Genomic DNA, 27255 nt, shown 5'->3' with positions numbered 1-27255 from the left:
CACATATGAGAGACAAGGCCACATTTGAAGATGCTCTAAATTCCTGATAAATCAAATAAATGTTCCAGAACAAAGCAGAAACAGTTCAAGAACACACAAACAAAACAGCATGTTTAACAGGGGCACTTGGTTGCATGTATCTGTGATACAGAATAAGAGGCTGTAACTTGTGTTTCTGCCAAAATAAAGAATCTGAAGAGGGTTCCAGAAAATCATAATGTCAGTCGGGGTCATACTGTTGCAAAACACACTGGAACACGCAAACTGGACATGCTGCCTGTGACAGCAGGGGCCAGGATGTTATGCTGCACTGGAGCCTGATGCCACATTCCTGTGCACAGACAGGAATTCTGCACATTTCTAAGTCTGTTCCTCCATCTGGTACCAACCAGGATCTCTGCTGGAACACCAGGGCTGGTTACCAGCAATGCTCTTCAAGTAGTTCGGGTACCAGATGGAGAGAACCAGAGGAAAACGAGGAAAGGATCACAGCACACTCCAGTTTTTTCTCAATTAGTTTATTCAGTTTACAGAAGAGAAAGAATGAAGGTTGAAATACAGCTACCTTCAAATGAAAGGCTGCTGCTGCAAAGAAAAAAAGGTAGTAAAATTTTCTGTGACCATACAGAAGACAAGTAGTAAGAGGCTTACAAAGAGCCAGGGAGGTTAAATTAGATTTAGGAAAAACCCAACTGCTGTAAGAACAGCAGCAAAGAAGTGGAGTGAACTACTTGACAAGTTCATGATACTCCTGGTATTGGAAGTTCTAAATCCAATTATACATTTCCCAGGAGTAGCTCCTTTTGAGTGGGAGATGAAATGAGAGCTTTCTAAAAGCCCTTCCAGATCAGCTTCCATGAGTCTCTATTTCTAGACAGAGCTCATGGCCAAGCAAGGTGATTTTAGGTTACCAGTGCTTTCTTATTTACACTCCTGTATGCCAGACAATCACATTCTAAAAGCTGCTTACACTAATGTTTGGTGTGGGTTTCATCCTGTACCTCGGAGTGCTATACCATGGAGTTGGACAGGGGTTTCTTCACCACCTCTGAAGTCCACTGCACCATCTGCATGTTTTAAAAAAATCATTTGTGGTTACTGATCTAAAGAGCAGCAAACAGCTGAGTACACAGTCCTGTGACAAATGTTACCTGATACAAAAACGTCTTAAAGGTGAGGAGTAGAAGTCATAAACATGCTCCAGATAATACAATGCTGGGTGTTCTAAATCAGTACTAGTTCAGTTATGGAGCAGATCTGATTTATATTGATTCTACAGGTTAAAGACAGACAACAACCTACATCCCAGGCAGCACATGCAGCAGTAATTATGCTGTAACTACCAATCTATGGAGAAAACACTTATGTGCTAATGACTGGTGGTAACAAACAGGATAAATGAGCCACTGGAGAGATGACCCAGACCTGTTTTCAAGGAGCCCTGTAATGTTACAAACCAACTGCCAAATGATGTTTTAACCTGTGGTAAGGTTAAAAAACTAAATTACTTCTGGCACGGACAGCTGCATTTCCATCCTGCCCCCCATTATCAAATTCTCTTAGTGTTTGTGGAAGACAGGTTAGTGCTGTGGACACAGGCTGCAAACAACATATACACCCACCCACACACCACACATATATATATATATATAAAATATATGGATATTGGAAGAAGAGATAAAGTTAATGCATTTGGCCTTAAATTCCTTCCCTCCCCTAATTATATGTTTACTTCATCAGTAGGTCACACAGGTTAACACAGCGTGCATTCCAACACATTAATATATAAATTCTCTTTGCCCCCAAAACAAGTACTTTGGTACAAATCGTCCTTCACAACTCACTTTGTTAAAGCACAGAGATAACTTACTGCAGCCAAGGAAGATCAGCTGAAGTCATATATTATAACAAATGCTAAAACTGAACTCAGTACAAAATGGCAAGAATAAAAAAACCGATCGTATAAATAGTTGTATGTACACCTTGGTTATCAGCTCTGCGGTTGATGGTACTATGATGAGCTGTAACCTGACTGTCAGTGCAAGTCACCTGTCTTGAGAAGAAGAAATAAAAATAACACCAGAATGCACCAAAAATAGTTAATGATCAGAATCATGCTGCTCTTCTCTAAACTGGAGAAGAGAATTTTAGCATCTCCTGCTCATCAGCCACACAGGCAATGGTGTCTCACATATTCAGCAGCCAGAAAACTACTCGAAATTCCCTGCCTGCCGAAGGTCCTGGCTAGCACCACTTCTGTGCAAATCATGTACACTGGCTTGGCACTGCCACCCAGCGCCACTGCAAGAGCAGTGTATAGATGTTACACAAACACTGGATTCCTAACATGCAGATGGCAAATACAAAATAGCAATTAAAAAAGAAAGTGCTACTAACATTCTAGAACAAAGGTAGATGCAGAAGTTCAGAGGAATACACGGGGTAGCCAAGAGGTGGGTCTGCAGCTTGCACAGTCAGGTTTCGAAGGAGGACAGGGTGTGCTTGGATGCTGTAGCGTTCTTCATCATCGTTTGTAGCATACAGCAGCTCCCAGGACAGATTTGCCCACTGACCTCGGACAGCTTCATCATTAAGTTTTCCCACTTGTACTAACAGCTCCTGAAGCGTGAGGACTCGCCCAGTGTAAATTCCCTGTAAGAACAAACAGATCAAAACATTCAGCACTCAGTACATTCTCCAAGCATTTTGGTTCCAAAGCACTAAATGAAGCTTTAGGGCTACATACTATGAATATCATCCCTTTAAAAATGGCAAAGTAAACCAGTCTCCTTCAGTTCTTCTGCCTAGAAAGATAATCAGGAAATATAGCTGCATCTGAAGAACAAAGTGGTGTGAACTTTCAACAGCAGTGATATGAACTCCTCTCCAGTATGAACTTGAACTTCTTTGTGCAGCCTTCGTGTCTTGGAACACACAAGAAAAAAACACAAAAGTGGTGGAAAAAGAAATCCCGAACTCTGACCTTGCTTACTAGTAATTTTTTTGCTTACCATGTTTGGGTCATGCCCCAGTGAAAAAAGGTATGGCTTTTCCTGAAGAACTGCCTGCTGCCACTCCAGATCTGATACCAGTCCAATGTACCAATCGTTCTCATATTCTTCCAGATAGTTAACCAGCTCTTTGAAGTTCTCAATCGGACCCAGGCTTGCTTTGTCAACCATCAGCTTAAAAGTGTATCTGGAAGGTACCGGAAGTCATACAGTAAGTAGCACAGCAGAAGACAGGAGGAAGAAAGCCTCTTAAGGCTACAGTGGGTGGAGAGGGACCATCGAATGTTACCAAGCACTAGCGACTTTGTCAGTTACTGCTTGTCAGCTGAGTCACTGGAACTTGGTACAGGTATGCTTTTAGCTGACCCAGATGTAAAACACATTAAGCTTAAACATCTTTCATTCACCTCAAATGCTGTTCCTGCTGCCTGATAATGGAAAGTGCCAAACATCTGACTCCATCACAATTTTCTTAGATTATGGGGAGAATGAAAATGGGTTGATTTTTCCCCACTTAACACAGCGGATTTCCAGTGCTGGAGGCAGCTTCTGCAGCAAAGGGAGGAAGGAAAGAATCTCCATATCCCTCTCTCCACTGCCTGGGGCTACAGGCAGTATTTATGTAGGAAGAGGCTACAAATGTATTTAAATAATAGGGTTTTAATATGAACTACTCTTAGTGAAGTGTTACTTACTTTCACAGCACAGGACTCTCTATAATAATTTTTATAATCTGAGGGAATGTTTTCTTTTACCTGAATGCTTTTAACGCAAGTTGAAAGAGCTCTGGTTTGCCAGTTAGCCAGTCCAAACCAACAGACCATGGAATACCACCAGTGTATGCTCTGAACACATGGCTTGGGGCAGGCACGGTGTTATCCAGTCCAAACAGACCAAAACAACACGACAATACTCCATGAATGTATAAGTCTTTCAAAGCTTTATCTTTCATAAGGGCTTCAGGTAAATTGTAAGGCTTTTCTTTCAGATGAAAGAAGTCCAGCTGACTCAAAATGAAGTGGTACCATTCTTCTGGAAACCTCTGCCTCATTTCATTTACTTTGGAAGGTGGAACCGGGGCTGTTCTCCATTCTTCAGGGATGCTCAATAGCTCTGAGTAAGAGCAACTAAATTCAACCCGAGGTAAAACTTCTTGCTGTTTCCCTTTGTCTACAGCAGGAAGCCCCAGCACAACAGCCCTGTATAGTTTATCTTCTGGTGACATTTCCTGTGGGACACCTTGGCCCTGTGTTTCTACAGATCCTGGAATAGACAGATGTACTTCTGGTACATCTCCCAGCAGCCCAGGTTCTTTTCTGTCCTTCATTCTGCCGCTGGGTTCAAGATCAAAAATGTCACTATCATCAGTCCAGTCCTCAATTGCATCAACACTAAAGCTATCTTCTTCCCTCAGAGGCCTGGATCTTTCTACTGCACCTTTACGCTGGTTTTCTGAAAATGATCCTTTTTTGCTCTTGTTGGCACTGCCTGGGCTTTCCCATGTTTTTGATTTTTTATAACAATACTGGACAAGCATCCATACAAGCACCTTAATGAAATCATCTTTCAGATGCTTTAAATTCTCATGAGAGTCAATTATTCCAGATAACACATTTCTGGCATCAGAATACAGCCGCACGGGTAGAACAGTACAAGGAGTCAAAATGTGTCCAAAATGGTGATTAGGAGAGAGAATCTTTGTGTGTTCCTGATGTTCAAAGGCCATTTCAAAAATTTCATCGACTCTGTGAGCTTCAGCTGCATGACAGGATGTTTCCTGCAATTCTAACCCCTAAAGCATAAACAAAAACAATTTGGTTTTAGCCTTCACCAGTTCATATCCTTAAATGCTAGCAAGCTGGTTTCTTACAGTGATTTTTTTTTGAAGAAGATACATTCCATTGTCAGTATTTCCACAACTGAACCTACAAATCTAACTAGAGATAACAGTAATAGCAAAGCATTCATTACAATAATAGACACAGCTCAATATCTAAAAATAAAGAAATCTTTGCCTCAAACAGATCTTATTAGCCAGCTTATTAATGTGTCACGAACCAGGTAATAACAAAATTCACATCTGCTAAGCGCATGTCAATTGCAAGACTAGTTAGTATAGCAATAACCCACATCTTAAACAATCAACTTTAACATCAGGTTAATTATTTACACTGCTGACACGTTATACAGCAAAACATCTGTATGATTCAGAAACATTAATGTCAGTCCTCAGCATGCAGTTACCTTAATGTTAACACCACAGTAAGTGAAGCCTTTTTCTAGCACCAATATCCACATCAGTCTATCCTGAAAGCGGCACAAGTAATGTGATCCAGGTAGAGAGAGACCTAGACAAGGAAAGAAAACAAACAAAACAACTCAAAACCTATGGTATTATTGTGGTATTATATTGATGAAAGCTCTTCTACAGGCCAACTGAAGAATTCAATTGCAAACACAAAATATTTCTGCATCAACACCAAAGTAAGTTCAAACCAGCTAACTAGTACCCTGGAATCTTAAAGAAAGTAGCTGCAAAGCTCAATCTTGCAATTACAGTGCTATGTTTTAAAAAGTCATGGAAAACTGGGAACCCCTCTGAACTGGAGGACTACAGGATTCACACTGCACTGGGTTTAAGTCACCCCACCCTCAGTTCCCTTTGTAGATATGACTTTAATGATTAAAGATCATCTTTGGTTGCATTTCCAACCACACAGTTCCCACTGATGTCACCTAAAGATCTAAAATTCTTACACATTAAAGAATCATCATGGCACATGAGTATCTTAACAGTCCTATTTGCTGTGGAGCATGAAGTTTATTTGTTATGGAAGAAATAAAACTGCAACTCAAAGGGATTTGTTACCTACACTACCAGTTCCTAAACTGGCTTGTCTGTATTCTGGAATGATGGAAAATATCCCTTAGGATGTGAAATCCAGAGTGTAAATCATTCTTTTCAAGTGTCAGCTTAACAGTGACACAATATAACACCCATTTTATGGATACATAAATAGAGGCAAAGCAAGAGCACCTGCTAATCTTTAAAGATGTGTGAATTAGCAGCATACACATTGAACACTAACAGTAGATACAGTAGAAATCATCTGTAGTCTTTCTGAAATACCTCTGTGTGTGGGAATAAATTTGATGCCACTGTATTGTTTGACGTCACCAAAAGTACAGCCACACAAAATAAACTAGAATTTGACATCAAGTCCTGAACAATTTCAGATCACACAAAGGAATTAGTACTCAAAACCCCCACAACCTGACTCTCACTGTAAAAATCAGATAACACGTCAAAAAAAGGTACTTTTTTTCTCTTCTATCCATTTCAGTAGAAGTACAATGACGAACTTCCTAGCAACTGGTGTATTTCTTAAGTTATCCCTACTGTCAGCTTCTCCAAAACAATGGTGCTGTTTTTAAGCACTCCATTTGCTGCCAGTTTATGACCTATTTCTGCTGTCTCTCTTATCCAAGTGACCACTCAATTGCACAGAGAATTTTAGATTTAGAATGTTGTAAGATGACATCAGTGAAACCAACCATTAAGCTGTAGTTAAAATTTAAGTAACCTTTTCTGTCCCACTGAGCTAATGAAGTGCATTTTCTTGCTAAGATTTTGCAAAGATTTTAATTATTTTCTTGCTAGCTGTTAAAGCTACTAAAACTCCTTTACACAGAAAATAGGGCGGTTTTAGACACACACAAAGTGGTACCTCTTCATTTTGAGCTCATTCGAGAACACCACATTTTTTCTTGCTTGAAGACATTAATTCACAGATTTTCCCATTAAAGAGAAGACTCTCACCCCCTCAAGACTAGTGGTTTAAATTATTTATTCTGGGGCATACATGCCGCCACACTCATGACAGCTGTGGTGTCATGATGGGGATATATATTAAAAATATATATATATTGAAAATATGTATAGATATAACAGGTATATATAAAAACCATACCTAGGTTTCTATTGCAGTAAACAAACTGAATCATCTCTCTTCTTTAAGAGAAGAGCTTCTTAGCTTTATTTTTTAATACCTTTCTCTACACCAGTAGTCTTCAGAAAAGTGTCATTAAGGTTCATTTCCACTCCCTTCAAGTATTAGTCCATTTCTCTACTCATAGGCCATTTTCTAAGAGGCTTATGTAGCTATTTACCCCTTGTCTAAGAATCAGAATCCCAGAATACCAGGTTGGAACGGATCTCAAAGATCATCTGGTCCAACCTTTCTGGGCAAAGCATGATCTAGACTAGGTGGTCCAGCCACCTGCCCAGCCAAATCTTAAAATGTCCAGTGTTGGGGAATCCACCACTTCCCTGAGGAGATTACTCCAATGGCTGATTGTTCTCATTGTGAAAATTTTCCCTCTAATGTCAGATCAAATTTCCCTGGGAGCAACTTTATCCCTGGGAATGTCCATTACACCTTGCCTTTTCCATGTGACTCCTCGTAAAAAGGGAGTCTTCATCTTCTTTGTAGCCACCCTTCAAAAAGTGGAACATGGTGATAACGTCTCCCCTGACTCTTCTTTTCTTTAGGCTGAACATCTTGGTTCTTTGATCAAGAGAATTTGATTTATTCCCTCCAATTAGGTGGGATGAATGCATACTATTGTTTTTATTCTGTATAAAATAATTAGGACTGAATTAGGACTGATACCGTTTAATCACCATTTAATTCCTCCCTATTTTAACGATAAACTAGAGGTGTTTTTTTTTTTTAAAGAACGAAACAAATGGAGATATGAGAAGGATGAAAGTACTCACTTTCTCCTCAATTGAACAATCTCTGAACATCAGCTTTAACCTATGCCGTGAAACATGGTTTGAAAAAGATGCTATGAATCTCCCGGTCTCCAGTAAAATTGTTTCCTAAAACATTTAGCTCCATTCCTTCACAGTGTTGCTAGTGTACCTACCTAGGCTACCGGCTGCTAGTGCAGACTGCAGAGCAACTGCCAGACTTGGAACCATCTGCTGGTAGTACACGGTATCAGAGCAAACACATGCTGTAGTGCCCACAGGTCCCGGCCAGCTTCGGACAGGCCTGGGAAATCCGATCAAAAACACCGGTAGCGTGAAGAGCGGCAGCAGGGGAGAAGAAAGGAGCGCGGAGATGGCAATGAAGGTCAGCAGGATTGGGAAGAAAACGACATTGAGTGTGATTAAGGTGGCAGTAGATTTACGGCGTTGTTTTTTCTCTGTCCACGATGTCAAAAGAATAGCAACGGCAAACTGCAACTTTGAGACAAACTGGAGCAGTCGATCCCGTAGGATGCCAACCTGCAAGATACATACAACAAGAACGTTTACTTGTATCCTGTATTATAATGTATTCAGCACTGCCAAAGCTGCCTTATCAACACTAATTTAAAAAAAAATGAAGCACGATTATCACTGTCTGGTGTTAAGAGTTTATGGTGTACAGTTTTTTAGCTTCTATTTGCTAGGTTCTGGACTCTAATTCTCTTATAGGGGAGTGCAAGGAAACAAAGGCTGTAAGTGACATCTATCAGCTCAAATTTACATTATGACAATTACCAGCAAGAGTCTGATTCCTGTATCAAGGCTCCTGTTCCACCAGAGGTCTGGATTAAACACCAACATTTGTGCTACTGACACAACCACTATGTCCATTAGGGCATTTTCTGTATTCTGCCAGACCTAAATAGAGATACATTAGACATACATTTAAAAATGTATTTATCTATCTCTGCTTTCATGACCTGGAATATTCCTTCCAAGTCACCTTAATACTTAAATCACATACAAGAGAATTTCTTAGGCTAATGTATTTAAAATTCAAATTACCATCCTAAATATCCTTGTGAATCCAATGCAAACAGACACAGAATGAAGATTTTGTAGCGAGCGGTCTAGTGCCAGGAATGCTATCATAGCAAATGGAGACACTGTAATTAAAATAAAACAATCATTGATTTCCTTTCAAATCCATAGTTAACGAATACAGAGGTAAGCAGTCTTATTTCAGAATGGAAATCTTAGCACAAAAAGAGGACTCTTCCCTCCATTATTACAAACTCCCCTTTGTATTACGCTTTGAGGCTATCAAACAGTGTATTTGCGCTAATGGCCTGAGATGGCAAACATTTATATTGATGCTTAGTTGTTACTTGCTACTACTTTTTTGTTGTTGTTTCCGCAAGAGAATGGGAAGACTTGAATAAGTAAAAAAAAACAAATATGGGAACAGCACTCATCAATACACTTCCCCAAACTGGTCCTTCTTTATGAAATTAAATAATTCAGATCAAACCTTGATTCCCTCAAAGTAGATACGTTTGTCCCTAACCTACCAGAAAGAAGACTGTTCTTTTTACTAGTAAGTTGTAAGAACCAAGTCTTCAGTCACCTTGAAGATTCTCAACTGTTTCCAAGTGGCTTTTAAAAAGATCTACAAGAGCCATTTTTTCAAAAGTGATTACTGATGTTATTTATAACTAAAACTCTTTAAAAGGCCTTGGTTTCTGAGCTGGACTTTTTAAAAGCTCAACTTTTTTGGCTTACCCTTAAAAAAAGGAATAAATAACATCACTGACTACTTTTAAATATTCTGATCCAGTAATTTCAACCTCAACGCACAATTGAGCAAAACATCAACAAATTATTTCCATCTACTTGTTTTTTTCTCAGGTCATTCATAGAATCTTGCACATACAGTAATTCTAGTGTTGTTTCAATCTTCCTACAAGCATTATCTAACAAACAACAGACAGTGCGTATTCCTACCTAGTGTTAGCAAAATCCTCCTGACAACACCAACTTTCATTAGCCTTCTTTGCTTCTCCATGAACACAGTCACAGTCCTGACATCCTTTGGATAATAGGGGTTTCGGAAGACTCCAAACAAGTACACTCTCTGAATCTCTCTAAGAATCCACATAATTATAAGTAATATGATCAGAATGTAACTTGCTATCGCCTGAGGACTGCCTTTGGAAAATGACGAAAAGCCTGCAAATTGATGCAGCAGGCTAGCTTCTATGAGAGCAAAAGTCAACACAGTCAAATAAAAAATAAATTCCCTCCACCCAAATTGTATTCTAAGACCTCTGTGCATATTTTTAGATTTGCTGGAGGCTAAATGGCTGACCATGGTGTGTTTGAAGGCAAAACCAATCTCACTTAGGTTAAGACTCAGTATGAACCCAAATCCAGTCATGAAGAGGATCACACCGAGAGTGCTGGGAATGAAATACGATGCTATTGCTGTTCCAGCAGAAATGAGAAACATTACTAATAACCTGTGAAGGAGAAAATAAAAAAGATTTGCTTGAAAAGAAAAAGGTTATAAACAATATTGATATATTTTACAATTATATAAACAACATTTACTTTGTATTACTTGACATAGGTGAACCTCCTAGTCCAAACGCCAACAGTTGTTCCATTCCCCACAGAAAAAGTGCATCAAGCGGGGGCAGAATTCCCATTGCCCATAAGAATGGCAGAAAGAGAAATACAATGTGTAAAATCTGGTTTGTCTGTTCTAGAACAGGTGCGTTGACAGCAAACCTGGATAAAAGAAGAAATGTATTTGACTTCCGTGAAAGAAATATAACCAATGTGTGGGAAGACTTTTTAAGTACTACAGCAAATCCAGAAGTATAAACACTGCATATTCAATCTACAAAACCTCAATTATTATCTTTTACAAGCAAAAATAAGGACATACATTTATGCTTGGGACAGTAATATGCATTATTTTCTGCATAAAAGTATTAAAATATTCCTGTAAAAATACAAAGATCAGTATTAGTAATCTGCATAAATTCTAAGTCATACATAGTTTACCAGCTAGCTAATTAAGTTAAAGGTAAGATATTAGGTTTCTGTCTACTTCTTAATAAATAAATAAGCAAGCTTCAAAGGAATTTTGTCATGAATTTAAATAATGTCTGAATTTTCTCCTCAAGAAATTAAAAGAATTTGGGGTCCAAGGCCACAGGTATACTGCTCAGACTATGGTCTGAGGCAACTAGGATAAAACCATTAACAAAGACATCTCCAAATGCAAGACAAGTAAAATAAAATATGCTTTTTCTTCTTTTTTTACATGCATTTGAAGTACCTCAACCATGAAGTATGCATATGACAAAGTGATATAAATATCACCTGACAGGGAGAAGGAATGCATAGAGTAAATCTAAAAGCATTTTGCTTTAAGAGATTCTACAAAAACTTCGTCTAGGACACTCATCTGAGAAGTGGAAATATAAAAGTCTCCTATTTGTAGACTGACATAGTTCTTGTGTATTACAAAAGCATTTAAAAATCCAAGTTCAAAATCCATATAACAAGATATAGCAATATTCACATTTGCTTATCCATTCATTGAAACCAAATTCACACTCCTTTTTGTCTGTAGTTTAAAGGCCTCTGCAATTACTTTGCAGAGATTAAATCAGAAAATATTCCAGGATGAAATCTGGATAAAAACCCAGTAGTTCTGAAGTTTGCGGTGTTTGGATCTATGATTCCAGGTCAGCAACATGTTTTTTCAAAACATATGCTTTAAAAGGATGCTGATGCAAATGCTCTGGTACAAAAATACTGAAACTGACATAGTAGAAGATAATTTTAGTTGTCCCCTACTTAGAAACTGCTCTAACCACTCTTCTTAATTTACATGGAATGCTATAAAAATTTAAGAACCACTTTTCATGCACACTGTAATGCCTCAGTTTTTACCATATAGTCTCCTTGCTTCCTTCTCTGGAGTTCCTACAGTTGATGAAAGTACCAAAATAAATTTTCCTCAGAAGAATAACTTTTCTCACCAAAAATACATGGAATACCCATTACTTTAATTAGCTAAATGCTGCATTAGGTTTACCTGTGTGCAAGATCCACTGCAATAAAGACAAAAATGTAGAAAGGTCTCATCAGAGCAGTGATTTCATAAGTGTCCAGTGCTTGGAAAGTAGCTGTTTCAGTAGCGGTATTTATGATTAATGAATACTCTCCTATACATATAGTGAGCCATCCAAATACAAAGATCATAACAGTTCCTCCAATGTTGCTGTACAGCAAGGTTATTCTGTTTGGCAGCAAATACCAAGTTCCCAACCCACACAATACCCCTGCCAGAAGGGAATGAAATACGGTGTTGATTATATACTTCTTCCCAGGAACAATAAATTTTACTGTCTCTGAACCTATACAGCTGGAAAATTCAAACTCATCTTCATCTGTTAGGGTATTCTGAATTTGCATTCTTTCTACTGTCACTGTTTTCTGCTTTGCATATAGATTTGTCATCTGAAGAATAAGTGCAGTAACAAACATCAGTCCTCCTGAGAGTGCTGCGGTATAGTAGTCTTTCATAATGCCTAATTGGTACAAAAGTGTTCCTACTCCTCCCAAAACCCATGGTATCAAGAAAAGAATAATCTGATTCACATATATGTAAGGAGGGGCACAATAGCCTAATTTAAACCGGGGACCTCCCAGCACAGTCTGTGGAAAGCGCTTCAAGAAGAACTCCTGTTTGTAATCATTCAGCAGAGGTACATCTGGACCCATTCTTATTACTCAGGAATGCTGGATAAATATCATTTTTCCTGTAAGAGAACAGAAGGAAAAAGAAGGAAACATTACTGAATGTGGAAGTCAGAACTTACCCAAGGAATTATTTTGTGCTATCTTCATTTACCAAGTTATAGTGGAACTCTGACATGTTAGACATCATCCTAAAGCACCCATAGAATCTGCTACAATACAACTACAAAGCAAACACTGAAACTGGAAAAAGACTCTATTTTGAAATGTGAACATATGCTTTAATCTGAAGTTTCAGGCAACAAATAAAGCATATAATCTGTTCTTGGGAGACGATAAAACAAACTCATTTCCACACCACAAGACCTTCCTAAAATTGAAATTGTCTTCCATCTGGTCTGGTTCTAATCATACCTTGCCATAGACCTTTAGTCCCAATCAATCCTGGTAAGGATCACAATATACAAACAGAAGAATCAGTGATTTCAGTAAACAACCATGTGAGTGTGTCCTGGGTTCAGCCATGAGTGGGAGGGTGTGTGGGACTGTATGGGCAAATACTGAGTCCACTGGGCCTCTCCAGTGCTTTGGAAGTGTCAGAGATGGAAGGCAGCTGTATTGAGTCCCTAACGACAACTTGCAGAAACTGCTGAAGAAGAGGGTGAATCGAGTCAGTTTGCCGAGGTGAAAGCCATCCAGCTGGCCTTAGACATTGCTGAACAAGAAGAGTGGCCAGTAGTTTTTCTCTCTACTGACTCATGGATGGTGGCAAATGCCCTGGGGGGGTGGTTGCAAACCCATCTGGGCTGCTGCACTGTGGCAAGATATTGCTGCCCAGGTGCAGAACTTGGTGGTGAAGGTACGCCACATAGATGCTCATGTACCCAAGAGTGGGCCACTTAGGAACACCAGAACAACCAACAAGTGGATAAAGCTGCTAAGACTGAAGTGGCTCAGATGGACTTAGATTGGCAACATAAGGGTGAATTATTTTTGGCCCGGTGGGCCCAAGACATTTCAGGCCATCAGGGCAGAGATGCAACATACAGACGGCCTCGTGATTGAGGGGTGGATTTAACAATGGACACTATTAGCCCAGGTTATTCATGAGTGTGAAACATGTGCTGCAATTAAACAAGACAAATGGTTAAAGCCTCTTTGGTATGGAGGACAATGGCTGAAGTACAAATATGGGGAGGCCTAGCAGACTGATTATATCACGCTCCCACCAACCCACCAAGGCAAGCGCCATCTGCTTACCACGGTGGAAGCAACCACTGGATCACTGGAAACATAAGCTCTGTCCCACAGCACTGCCTGGAACACTATCCTAGGCCTTGAGAAACAGATTTTGTGGCAACACAGCACCCCAGAGAGAACTGAGTCAGACAATGGGACTCATTTCCGAAATAACCTTATAGATATTTGGGCCAAAGAGCATGGCACTGAGTGGGTATATCACATCCCCTACCATGCACCAGCCTCTGGGAAAATCAAACGATACAATGGGCTGTTAAAAACTACACTGAGAGCAATGGGTGGGGGAACTTTCAAACACTGGGATACACATTTACCAAAAGCCACCTGGTTGGTCAACACCAGAGGATCTGCCAACAGGGCTGGTCCAGCCCAGTCAGAACTTTTACATACTGTACAGGAGGACAAAGTTCCCGTGGTCCACATAAAGAATTTGCTGGGGAAGACAATCCGGGTTATTCCTGCTTCAGGTAACGGCAAACCCACTCGTGGGATTGCTTTTGCTCAGGGACCCAGATATACTTGGTGGGTAATGAGGGAAGATGGGGAAGTCCAATGTGTACCTCAAGGGAATTTGATTTCAGGGGAAAACAGCCAATGAACTCAAATGTATGCTGTTGCCTATTATGTAGCACTTTTAGAGCCCACCAACTAGATGTCTTCAGGTCACCAGCAGCTGGCCCTGGCTTCCCTCCAACCATCGTCCCAACAAAGAATGAACTTTAATGAAACCAGACAAGTTCTGCGGTATCATCGGCAGGCAACAATCCAACACTGCACACAGGCTCTCCTGCTCTGAAAGGCTGTTACAAGAGATGGAGCCTGAAATCATGGACCGGATGAACTCAGCAGCTTTATAGGGACTGGTCCATTCACTAAGGAATGATCTCTCTCTGTGTATGTGCGGATGTATATATATGTATATGAGACAAGAGTGATGGTATATTGAAAAATGTGAGATCTGAGCATGATGGAAATGGTATGGAATAAGGGGTGGATACTGTCCTGGGTTCAGCAGTAGCAGTCATTTTTCTCCTTCTTAGTAGCTGTTGCAGTGCTGTGGTTTTGACTTTCAGCCTGGGAACAGTGCTGGTAACACCGATGTTTTTAGTTATTGCTCAGTAATATTTACTCTGACCAAGGATTTTCTGAGTCTCATGATCTGCCAGGAAGGAGGGGAAGCTGGGAAGAAGCAGAGACAGGACACCTGACCCAAACTGATCAAAGAGGTATTCCATACCACAGCATGTTATGCCTGCTATATAACCTGGGGGCAGTTACCCGGAAGGATTGCAACACTGCTTGGGTCGTGCTTGGTATCGATAGGTGGGTGGTAAGCGGTTGTATTCTCTTCTCTTGTTATTTCCCTTAGGACAAGGGGTAACGGGTTAAAACTTAAACAGGGGAAGCTTAGATTTGCTATAAGAAGGAAATTCTCTCCTGTGAGGGTGGTGAGACACTGGAATGGGTTGCCCAGGGAAGCTGTGAATGCTCCATCCCTGGCATTGTTCAAGACCAGGTTGGACGAGGCCTTGGGTGATATGATTTAGCGTAAGGTGTCCCTGCCCATGGCAGGGGGGTTGGAACTAGATGATCTTAAGGTCCTTTCCAACCCTAACTATTCTATGATTCTATGATTATTGGTGGTAGCAGTAGTGGTTTGTGTTATACCTTAGTTAGTGGACTGTTCTTATCTCAACCTGTGGGAGTTACGTTCTTTTAGTTCTCCTCCCCATCCCTCCAGGAGTGGGGAGAGGAAGTGGGGGGAGTGAGCGAGCAGCTGCATGGTTCTGTGTTGCCGGCTGGGCTTAAACCATGACAGAGTGCAAGAATATAGCTACACTGAGGTCCCTCTAAAAAGCAAAACCTTATGAAATAAACAAAACAAAAAAAAAAACCAAACCCCAAAATATTAGCAGAAACATTAAAAACCATCTTCCACATCAGCATTTTTACTGTCCTCCTTACACAGCCTAGCTGCAGAACAGGATCTCACAGTACTAAGTACTAACAAAACATAAATAGTTTACTTTCCACTTCCTAAAACATATAAAATAAAAAAATAAACACAATACTGTGAGTTTTGGCAGAATTGGCATATATTCTTCTATATGTCAATGGACAAACCTGAAAAAAGGGAAAAAGAAAAAAAGATACGTGTAGCCATTTACAATGAATCATCAAATAGAAAGCAGATATGAATACTCATTTAGAGGATCAGGCAATGTAAAAATAATGAATATAAATGGCAACTATGATATTCAATTATAACTTTATTCTTCTAGTCACAAAAGTAAGAATCCATGAATGACAGGTAGAAACTCAGGCTAAGAAACAGGGTGAAAAAACAGCACAAAAATGCAGTGCTAAAGTACTCCAATAATAATTCTAAAAAAAGGATTGGTTGGGATGCAGTAGATGTGCAAGTATTGAAATTCTGACTTTCTTCTACTGCTGCTGTATAATCTGATGGACATGTACTAAACATAATTGCAGAGGTATTAAAAATGAAACATGGGGCTGACATGGAGCTTCGAAACTATTGTAATCCCTTCTTTCTACAATACCAATTGCCTTTAGGTGCTCCCAAGAACAACTTGGTCCTTACATTTAAGCAGGTATCAGTCATTTGACTAAAGGTAGAGACTGGTCATCATGTGACTAAATTAAAAACCAGCACAAGTAAGAGATTAAGGGCCATTCATATGCGTTATCACAACTGGAAATTTGCATACAGGGTCCATCCACTAAGTCAATCCACTGCAAAATGAAAGCAGGGCCCCTCAGCCTATGTAACGTCTCTTCTTGCAGGCTGTGAGTTTTCTATTTTCATTTTGGAATTCCATTCCATTTTGGAATTTTTACACACAGAATAATGAACATGGTATATTGAAAACATTGACGGTTTTTGGTCATACTATTAAAAGCCACTTAAAGTTTCCTAAGAGAAAAAGAAGGCAGCTCAGTCTTAATGGAAAAGACACATGTTGACAATGGAGAGAGAATTCATCACAGTCATCTCAGGAATTTGAAAATGTAACAGGGACACACCCAACTAAAACCAAATTTCAAATGCAATTAAAAAGAACAAACCCAGAACTTCAGCCAATCTTGTTTAGAAAAAGAAACACTTTATTAGGCATGAAAATAAGTTGCTGCGAAAGTTACATGAAGTCTATCTATACGTGCGCAAATGCTAGAAGTCAAGTTTTAAAGGAAACAGACCCATTAGGTGCATATCTTTCCTTGAAAAAAGTTTTCTGGCAGCTTTGTTTTTCTGATCTAGGAAGCACTATTTTGGTTTCAAGTTCTAGTCTGCATTTGTGTTTGTCAATCTATATTGCTAACAAAAAGTTAACAAAACATTCCCCTTACAGTTTCTGTGTAAACAATAGACATTTTTGCGTGAGACACAAACAACTACACACGTAAACAATATAGTTCTTCTTGGCTATGTTCCAGAGCAAGCCATAAAAAGAACTGCATTTATTTATAAATGAAAATCCCAAGACTGAAGTTCACAAACTATGGAAACAATATCCTCGACTATCCTGGCTTCCAAATAGTCAGGTAGCACATTAGGATGTCAGAGGCACTCCTGAGTGTCTCACTGTTTCTATGCAAAGCCCTAGCAACAAGACTGCACTTGGTGAGCATTTTCAGGACCTGGCTTCAATACACATTCCTAACATACAGGCCTGGCCTGACTTTGACAACTTGCCTGGTTACCCAAACAATCTGCACAACAGTTTGTCATCCCCAGCAGGGATCCGTGTGAGATACTATTGTAACAATGATGGTAAAAGGACTTAATACTGTAACGTAATTTAGTAAGTTCCCCCTTGCAATATCCTCTATATGTCCTCATCACAAAAGGGAACAAAGCTAATCTTCCTCAAATTCATACAGAAATTCACAGGAGGGCATGAATTTCTGTCTAAACAAACATCATCCCTCGCATCCACTGCTGGTGGATCAGCTCAGTGCAGTTTGGTTTTATTTCAAGGTGATTACAAAACACATGTACACCTCACAGCCATCTAAACTGCTGAAGCACATAAGGCTTAAAAATACTTACCTTGGTCTTCAGGTCTTTTCATGCAACACTAAGCAACGGTTATAAACCACCTGCTAGCATGGGAGGGAGGAATGAAAGCATGGGAGGCATAGGGGAGCCCTGTCCAGACACTCTGGTGCACTCCACGCCCACCTGCATGCCAGATATGCACCTCTACTCCATGGTTGAAGTTCAGAGGTGCTGCAGGCCGGCTCCCAACCCAGGAGCCAGATGGAGCAGGCTGAGGCCCCTCCTCATGGCACGGATGCCATCCTCCAGGGATGCAAAGTTTTAGGCCAACACGCTCCATCCAGTTCTGGGAAGAGCATCCCACAGCCACCTCTGGGAAGGGCAGCAGATCATCTCCTTCCCGAGACACCTTTGCACCTTGCCAGAGGGACTCCTGAGACTGACTTGCCAGATGGGAGCCACTGAGCTTCCCATCCAGGAAATCAAAGTAATCAACCAAGCACAGCCTCTGCTACTGTCAACTCCGCAGGAAAAGGCAGGCCGCTGGCGGGCAACCCCGGGAGCGGGCAATGCCAGACGGGACAGGCTGCCCCCCCCGACCGGCCCCCGGCTGTCCCCTCACCGCCATCTCCCCACTTTGGGGAGGCCCTGCCGCCTCTGCCTGCTCCAGTGAAGGGCCCTGCGGCGCCCCGGCTCCTGCTGTCCCGGGCAGAAGCGAGTGCCTGCCCATTACGGTGACCGGTCGGGGCCAGCGAAAGCCAGCCGCGGTAAAGAGCCTCTGCGAGGCGGGCACCTACCTCTGGCCCGTGCTCGGAGCAGGTCAGGGGCTTTGCGGGGCGGGGGGCGATGAGCAACAGGGCTGAGCCTGCGGAGAGAGGAAGGACAACAGAACACTCCCCGCCACCGCACGGCTGTCCTGAGGGAGTATGAATGGCACAGGCCACAGCCGGACGCTCCTCCTCCACGGCCGTGCCCCTCCGCCTCGGCGCTGCCGCTGTGCTGGGGACCGCAGGGCGTGCGAAAAGGGAGGAGGCGGTGGCTAACGGCGACAGTGAGTCCCGGTATTGCCGCGGTAGTCCTCTCCCGGAACCGCCCCCTCTTCTCTCGGCTAGGTCAGGGCCGCCATTTTGCCCGCCTGAGGCAGCCGGTGGCAGAGAGGCTCGACGGAGTCCGCGCTGCCTGCGGGAAATGGCCCCGGTCCGCGGGGTGCTGGGCGTCCTCCGGGCGTCTCTTTGGCGGAGTCGGTGCAGGAGCTGTGAGCGGCCGCCAGGAGGAGGGCTGGCCGACTTCTTGCTGCGCTCCGAACCCGGCGGCCCCTCGCCGCCCTACCCGCGCGTCCCTCAGCAGTGCGGGTTTTCAGAGCTCGCCTTTCCACACGTAACCGTCGTCCTTTGGTTGTAAAATGAGGTTTGAGGCATTTTTGTCGCTGTGGCCTGCCAGCAGGTTCCCGAAGTGAAGAAAAGTAAGGGTGAATAAAATGGCTGTCCGCAGAGGCGCCACCGGACCTTGTGAATCCTGGGCCTCCTCTGTCCATTGGTCCGCGTTCCCCCTTCTTGCAGGGCTGCTCTTCGGGTTTGATCCCTCTTCAGCTGAGAAATTTCTCACCCAGACATCTTTCGTTTCTTCAAGTTTCCCAGTGTCCCTCTGAGAGGTGGAATGGATGTGTCAGTGGCTGTTTTTTTTCATCACTTCTTAGGTCATTTGCGTAGGCTTCCCACATGAGCAAAAGTGCAAAACCAACCAAATCAGTCTGTTTCTTTAATTATTACAACATTCAACATTAATATGCAACATTCTAATACATTAAAACGTTTAGCACAAATACTCAATCCACAGCATTCTGATATGATACTAAAATAGTCCTTGAATGTTAATGGTCTTTCCGTGTTTATATGTAGCTAATCCAGCATGAGAGCAATGGTTCTAGCCACAGGTAGGGGAAAATGCATTCTCAGTTTTCTTCTAGGTTAAATAAACAAGCATTCACTGGCAAATTGGAATGTAAATCCAAATATTGCTATACTGCTTACCCCTTCAAATTGCTCCCATTAAACATTGAGAGTATTTAACAGAGTGAGCATGCTTCATGTAATTCATGTCTAATAATACTAAAAGGTATAACTCACTATATTCATTAGAACACCAGAGTGTGCATGTCTACTTTAATATCTGTGTTACATCAATCACCATATAAATTCTTACAAACAGTTATATTCATTTTAATGTGAATCTCTAATTTAACACACGGGCATATGCTTAGAATTGATGTAACACAGATAATAACCCTAATGAATACAACTATAAAAATTTATATAGTGATTCACTGTAATCAGTTCTTACCAGAAGCATCATAGCCTTTTTATAAGTCTGTTAATGTTTATTCTTTAGAAATAATAAAAAGGCAGTTAGATTGAGGTATCCAGTGGAAACACTACCAAAGAGAAATGCTAATTTACTTTTACTGTATTTTTTTTAAATGAAGCTCATTGGGGCAGCCTCCTGGAAGACAAATAACAAATATTTCAAAAAAACCCAAACATGCTGCCTTTTTTGTTTTTTTTTTTAGGATCACTGAGTTAAGATTTACTCACCTTGTCCTTCAAATGTATCTGTTGCAATCCTGTTAAATTTAAAAGTTTATATGTCTCAGATATTCCAAGGTAAATAGTGTACCTGTACAGTTCAGTAAAGGTCAGCAGCAGGTGTGTACTTTTTGATTGATAGGTTTGATCCTATCCAAATTTACAAAGTCAGTTACAGTTTTGTAAAGATGATGATTCTTTTCTGGAATAGGTAAATCCTAAATGACAATGCTGGGGGGGGGGGGGGGGGGGGGGGGGGGGGGCATACAGGAGATTTATTTCTTTGCAAGCTCTGCCACTTGTATTACAAATCTCAGAGGAGGCTTCTTACCTGTCCTCGTTTCCTGTGATTTCACTGTTGCTCAAGAAAATAAATCTGCATTTCAGTCAGTGCAAACTCCGAGCTATTTACTGGAGAAGGGAGCATACTGTTTTATTTCTCTTAAAGAGTTCTAAGAATTTCCTTGGTCATATAAAATAAGTTAAATCCTGCTAATGGAGTAAACTGTTCGAGGTAAATTCTGCCGACCTCCAGGCCTCCTTGGCAGATGTATCGCACAATGTGTAACTGCAAGTATGTGAAGTATCCCTCTGAAATTAATAGAACGCGTCATGTCCTTAAAATTATAATACACAAACTATTTGCACACCTAGGACTTGGCTTTTAGCTTGCTTGGTTTTAGTTTGTGAAAGGGCTATTAGTCCAGCCTCTCCAAATAATAATTTGGCGTGTTTCCATATTTTTAATGTTTACTTTGTTTAGAATGATATATGCAGAAGCAAATATTTTCTTACTGGCCTTTCTCATCTTAAAAGATAAACCAAAAAGTGATTTCTGTTCTGGAATGCATCTTTGTGTACAGTTATAAGGGTAGGAGAAACAGATTATTTTTCTTATTTACTGATTATTAGCGAAGACAGAGCTTGTAGAAAATTATTCTTCTAAAGATAATTAGTGCTAGGTAAAAAAAAAGATTACTTCCAAATCAGATCATGGATGTTGGTTATTATCTTTTTTTTTTCTGATGCCCAAAGTTATAATTATTGTCACATCAAGGTCTGCAGGCTGGCATTCCCAAAGTCATGTCAGAGTGAAATCTTGACTCCTTGTTTTACTCAGTCTTTTTGTTCTGCATCCTGTAGGGGACCTATCTGGTGTTTACCTGTGTAGCTGTCTGGAAAGCTGTGTACAGTGGATGTGTGTTATCCATGACTACTTTTCTGTGGCTCCCTTGGAAGTAATGCCTTTCAACAATATGGCCTTAGGTTGGCAGGAAAAAAGACTAAGGAGCTTGTTTCTTTCTGGATGACTTTATCCTTTTAGAATAAACTTAATGAAAAAGTACTCCTTTCCTCTAAGTATACCTTACTGAGGGCAAAGGCTTTTGATGTCATTTCTGAGCTACCATTCAGAGCTTAAGGGTAACAGTCATCCATGTAATGAGTTTTATCAACTGAAGTGTCAACACCCATTCAGCTATCCTTCCTGTATGGGGGCTAAGCATAAACTTCAGCTAATTTCAGAATTGATAACGTAGACACTTACTATGACATTTAAAGCAATATTAAAGTATTTCTTATCAGTTTTGTGTATAATGTAGTTTGGATTTTAGGAGAACTGTATTCTTCCAATATTGCTCCCAGTGGAGTATAAAGCAGTCTGAGTTTACAGGGTTCCTTTTAATTTGCACAAGATATTCGTACAAATGAGGAGCTGTGAGCTGAATTCTTTTTGTTGTTTTCTTTTTTCTCCTTAAATTTAGTGCTGAAAAATTCCTGATTAAGAAAGCAATCTAGTCAAATATTTTTGTTTTGGAAAGACTCACTTGCTTTGGAAGTCTCTTTGAATTGCTGTGTTTTGGGAATTTATCACTGATCTGAGGAGAAAGGGACAGAGAAAGAATTACACATTGCAAATTTGTTTACTACTAGAATCATAAGTGACAACCCAGGATTGACTATGGGATATTCTGCATCTTTAGTCTGACAGGGTGCAACAGTCCTGTGGCCATACAGACTTCACAGTTGTCATTTATACCATAGTCTGTGGCCTCATGGATGTTGTGGTTATAAATGGAGACAGATCATGTGCAAGATGCCCCACTCCAGCGACAACCTTTTACACAACTTTTTACTGCTGGAGCTGAAGGACCTTAGCAGTCCTTGAGCACTTCACCCAATTAAGAATGGTCATATGCTCTCGTGCTAGTTGTTAAAGACTAGGTTTAGATCACCACTGTTCTGCATCCAACTTTGCAATGACTTAAAAAAATATTCTTGACCCAGAAAATTAATTCAGAGATCTAAGTGAGACATCTGGGCTTTGTGCAAGTTTGAGAACAGAGTGAAATAGGTGTCTCTGGAGGATAGTTTGATGCTCTTTAAATGGCTGCTGATGTTAGCTGTTAGGAAACATTGCTCCAGGAGCAGGTCTGAGCTGCTTAGTGCATCTGATTTGTGGTTGCGCATAAAATGCCTTGAATCCCTTGAGGAAGTGATGCCCTGGACAGGGCTGGTACCTGCTTAAGAAGGACTAAAAGGCAGTGGTGTGGTGCCAGGACCTGCCTTTAGTGAAGTAGGCAGGTGGCTGCCCACCCCAAGAGGAAGGAGGCTAAGGACCTTCTAAGCCTCAAAGAGTCCGACTCAGTGTGCCATTCTATAGATGTTGTAACCATGAGCCTACAAACAAGGCTGTGGAAGAACTTTTATCTGCTGTTATCTGCTATTCTAGTAAAATCAGACTAGAGAAGGAGCCTGATCCCATCACCCAAGGATGAGCATTTCCCTTGTGTGACTGGCTGAAAGTATTAGTCCTTACCTGTTGTTTCTAATTATGTCTTCAAAAAAGCAGACTAGTGAGGGAAGATCTCATCGTGAAGATTCTCACATGAAATTCCCACAGTATTGTGGAGTTCACCTATGGTGTCTTGGTATACACCAGAATCATCACTTGCCTGTACAGCATTACAGGTTAGATCTGCTGATAAATCTCCCACACAGCAAAGAGATTCACTGCCAGCCATCAAAATGCTTCCCCAGAGCAGAGCTGGCCTTTCAATGCTCTTGGGTGGCAGCATTGAAAAATCAGCTTAGACGGGAGAGGTACATTTGGGGTGAACCAGTTGCTTTTGAGAAGAGCTTGAGAGCATGCTTCTGTTTAAGCCTGTCCAGCACTTTCCTAAGTAGTAAACCAATAAGTATATATAGATGCAGATGGTAAAATAGTGTTCTGTGCTGGTGCTCAGCACCCTGCAGTACTGTTAATTAAGCTTTTTTAGTTTGATGTCCAGTTTTTCTGACATAGGTTTTTTGATTTACTCTTGCAGAATTCTAAAAGTCTGCCTTTTTTATTTTTAAGTGCAAGTACATTTAAAAAAGATTTTCATAATTTCTTTGTCTCCAGCTTCTCTAATAAGGTTGGACAGATTTTCACAGTTCTGCTGCTAATATGATTCCTGGCAAATAGAGCAGAAGGTTCAGGAGAACAAAAGAAATGATCTAATTTTAGTAACGGTGCAGACTGAGTCTGTCATTTTTCTCTCTGTTATCTGCCTACCCTTTCTGAATGTCAGAACCTCTCCCAGTACTGCCTCTTTTCAGTTTGAATTCTTGTTCTTCCTCAAGCACTGGGCATGATAAATTTTTAGATACTCCTCTGAACAGAAAATGGAGTATTTGAGCAGCTTATCAGTGAAATTCTGACTTGTCACAGGTAATTTGCTAAGAATGAACCACTTCTGGTGAAGTTGTTTTTGCAAATAAGAAGACCTTATACCTGAAATTTCACTTAATATGTATGTCCAATTTTTATTACCCATTTTAAATCTTAAATTGAAGCTTGAGTCTTTTACCATATAAAGATAGTAAAGAAATTTAATTTCTGAAAGATAGAGGTTGCATTTAGTGTAGTAGGTCTGCTCAGCTAAGAAGGTGCTCAGACTTCTTTCCAGTGAAGTTCTTTATCCTATGCATAATTGAAGTATGAGAATTAACATAAAACATATTCTTTCAAAGGCAATGGAAATACTAACACGTTTAAAATTGAATATATGCTTACAAAGTTTGCTAGGTTTGGATCTCGGGGGGGATTGTTCCATTGAGCAACAATTTATTCAACCTTTATTCTTGTGCTCTTGTTTTGGATGTGAGAAATAAACAGCATTTGCAGCTTGGAGGAAGAAAATTACAGGCATCTGATGTGCAGAACTGGACAAGAAAAAAAGAGTAAAGAATAACGTGGTTTGAAGTGAAAATTGCTTGAGCAGTAACAAAATGCAGAGGACGTCCTTTCTTAGATCTTAATTTATCGTGTGTACAACAAAAGTACTGTTGTGGTTAGAAATAAATTACAGTTCAACATTGAGAGACATAATATATTACAAAATGAAAAACAAAGCCAGCCTAAAGATTAATTTTGTTCCTGAGCAGGTCTACTTAAATAACCTTGTCAAACTTGATTAAAAATATGCTGTCATTTTTCAAAATAAGTCATCCCTTAGTATCTAGCTCCAGTTTGTTTAATTTCGTGTCATCTATAAAGAAGGGGGCAGGCAAACATTGCAATTAAATTTGTCAAACTTATAACCATATTCATATTAAAATAACTTCCTGTGATTAATATAACAGACCACACTATTAGGCCTAAAACTTGGCTTTGGAATACACTTGATGTACTTCAGAATAGTATTTTCATCTACAAATGCTCAGTAAATAATTAGGTAGACCTCCTCCCCTGACTTACGTGACAGATGTAAAAACTAGGCTGAATGGTTTTGAGATGGGAGGAGCCATGCTTCTCATCTTTGTGTCCTTAGGAGTTGTATCTACATTGTTTTTTCTGAAGTCATTAGGCCTGAAAAAAATGAAAGTTAAAATGTATTCCAGGAACTGGAGCTTACAAAAGCCCTCTGCCAAATAGGCAAGGTTTGTAATGAAATCTCCTGTATCTTGACCAAGCAGCTCATCATGTAACCAGGAAATGGAAGGGAAGGACCATTCTCTCTCCATTCCTGTTTCCCCTGCATGAAGAGGTTTGGATGCTTCCATGCTGAGGCGCAGCTGAATGCAGTGTTCCAGCTGGGACAATGTCCTGTACTAGCCTGAGGGGCTGGATGCAGCAAGTTGAATGGTAGTGGGGAATGCATTGCATCATGCAGTGTGAAGAAGAGTCAACTGCCCCCTTTCATCCTCTCCATCTCCCGCCATGGTAAATACATACATAGCTGCCAGCCTACCCTTTCCCAGCAGTGCCTTACCTTCTTCTGCCTGGCCATTATTCTCCTTCCACCTGCAGTCATGGAATAGCACAGTGATTAAATGAATTTTCATGAAATGCTGCTTTTCAGGTGGAAGAATAGAAATGGACCAGAGGATCTGGGGGTTGCGGAGACTTTTCCCCAGAGTACAGGAAAATCAGCTCTCCCAAGCCTCACTGTTGGATGTTGAGCCGGCTTCAGTTGGAGCTCAGCTCAGATGCCTCTATACAAATGCCCGTAGCATGGGCAACAAACAAGAGGAATTAGAGATGTGTGCACGTCTACGGGGGTATGATATAATAGGCATTGCAGAAATATGGTGGGATGGCTCCTACGACTGGAGTGTTGGAATGGAAGGTTACAGGCTCTTTAGGAAAGACAGGCCTGGCAGGCGGGGAGGGGGAGTTGCCCTTTATGTTAGGGATAGGTTGGAGAGTATGGAACTCTGTCTGGGGACAGGTGAGCAGTCCACAGAGAGTTTGTGGGTCAGGGTTAAAGGGAATATAGCTATGGGAGACATTGCTGTGAGGATCTGTTACAGACCGCATGATCAAGAGGAACCTGCAGATGAAGCACTCTGTAGACAGATAGGAAAAGCCTCACGCTTGCAGGCCCTTGTTCTCATGGGTGACTTCAACCACCCTGACATCTGTTGGAAGAACGGTATGGCCCGGCACAAGCAATCCAGGAGATTCTTCGATTGTGTGGAAGACAACTTCCTTCTGCAAGTGATAGAGGAGCCGACAAGGAGAGGTGCTGTGCTTGACCTCATGCTCACCAACAGGGAAGGGCTCATTGGAAATGTGATGCTCCAGGGCAGCCTTGGATGCAATGATCACAAGATGGTCAAATTTGAGATCCTCAGGACAGTGAGAAGAGCGTGCAGCAAGCTCACTGCCCTGGACATCAAAAGAGCAGACTTCGGCCTCTTCAGGAACCTGCTTAGGAAGGTTCCATGGGATATAGCCGTAGAGGGCAGGGGGGCCCAAGACTCTTGGTTGATATTCGAGGATCACCTGCTACAAGCTCAGGAGTGTTGCATCCCAACTAGAAGGAAGTGCAGCAGGAGGGCCAGGAGACCTCCTTGGATGGATAAAGAGCTCCTGAGGAAAATTCAAATGAAAAATGAGGCTTATGAAAAGTGGAAGCAAGGACAGGCGGCCTGGGAAGAGTACAGGGATGTTGTCCGGGAAGCTAGGGACCAGGTTAGGAAAGCTAAGGCCCAGTTAGAATTAAACTTGGCTAGGGATATTAAGGATAACAGGAAGGGATTCTACAGGTACATAGCAAATAAAAAACAGACTAGGGAGAATGTAGGCCCCCTCAGGAAGCTCTTGAAAGACCTGGCTACCCAGGATTTGGAGAAGGCTGAGGTTCTGAATGACTTCTTTGCCTCGGTCTTCACTGGCAAAGGCTCTGACCACACCACCCAAGTCTTGGAAGGCAGACGCAGGGACTTTGAGAATGAAGACGTTGGGCCCACTGTAGGAGAGAATCTGGTTCGAGACCATCTTAAAAATCTGAACATGCACAAGTCCATGTGTCCTGATGAGATCCATCTGCAGGTCCTGAAGGAGCTGGCAAATGA

The 27255-nt window shown here is 41.2% G+C and overlaps 1 protein-coding gene across 5 annotated transcripts; it reads right to left on the bottom strand.

Annotated features, from left to right (window-relative positions):
* Positions 1–500: 500 nt before the first annotated feature.
* Positions 501–18769, bottom strand: PCNX4 (pecanex 4). 5 transcript variants are annotated; one of them, XM_057416074.1, is made up of 11 exons: positions 18628–18769; positions 11882–12608; positions 10381–10560; positions 9775–10289; positions 8836–8936; positions 8566–8688; positions 7944–8307; positions 5256–5359; positions 3767–4803; positions 3012–3198; positions 501–2652 (listed from the first exon to the last, which is right to left on the bottom strand). In XM_057416074.1, exons 2-11 carry the CDS (start codon positions 12568–12570, stop codon positions 2401–2403), a joined length of 3552 nt encoding a protein of 1183 aa, XP_057272057.1. In that variant the 5' UTR covers positions 12571–12608; positions 18628–18769; the 3' UTR covers positions 501–2400. The 5 variants fall into 5 exon arrangements, with proteins under 5 accessions (XP_057272057.1, XP_057272061.1, XP_057272059.1 ...); XM_057416078.1 differs by having other exon boundaries at positions 9775–9914; positions 18628–18768; XM_057416076.1 differs by lacking the exon at positions 10381–10560 and having other exon boundaries at positions 18628–18768.
* Positions 18770–27255: the final 8486 nt, after the last annotated feature.

This window comes from Pezoporus wallicus, unplaced genomic scaffold, assembly GCF_028554395.1.
Source record: "Pezoporus wallicus isolate ANWC-B61680 ecotype Strahan unplaced genomic scaffold, APGP_CSIRO_Pwel_v1 scaffold_2146, whole genome shotgun sequence".
Classification (NCBI taxonomy): Eukaryota; Metazoa; Chordata; class Aves; order Psittaciformes; family Psittacidae; genus Pezoporus; species Pezoporus wallicus.
Note: the sequence above shows the minus strand (reverse complement) of the source record. Positions and strands in the feature narration are given on the sequence as shown.

Coding starts and splice junctions, on each gene's coding strand:
- PCNX4 (XM_057416074.1), bottom strand. CDS start 12,570: ATGGGTCCAGATGTACCTCTGCTGAATGATTACAAACAGGAGTTCTTC. Junction 8,937..9,774: donor GAGGATTTTGCTAACACTAG/GTAGGAATACGC, acceptor TTTTAATTACAG/TGTCTCCATTTGCTATGATA. Junction 3,199..3,766: donor CTTGCGTTAAAAGCATTCAG/GTAAAAGAAAAC, acceptor GGTACCTTCCAG/ATACACTTTTAAGCTGATGG.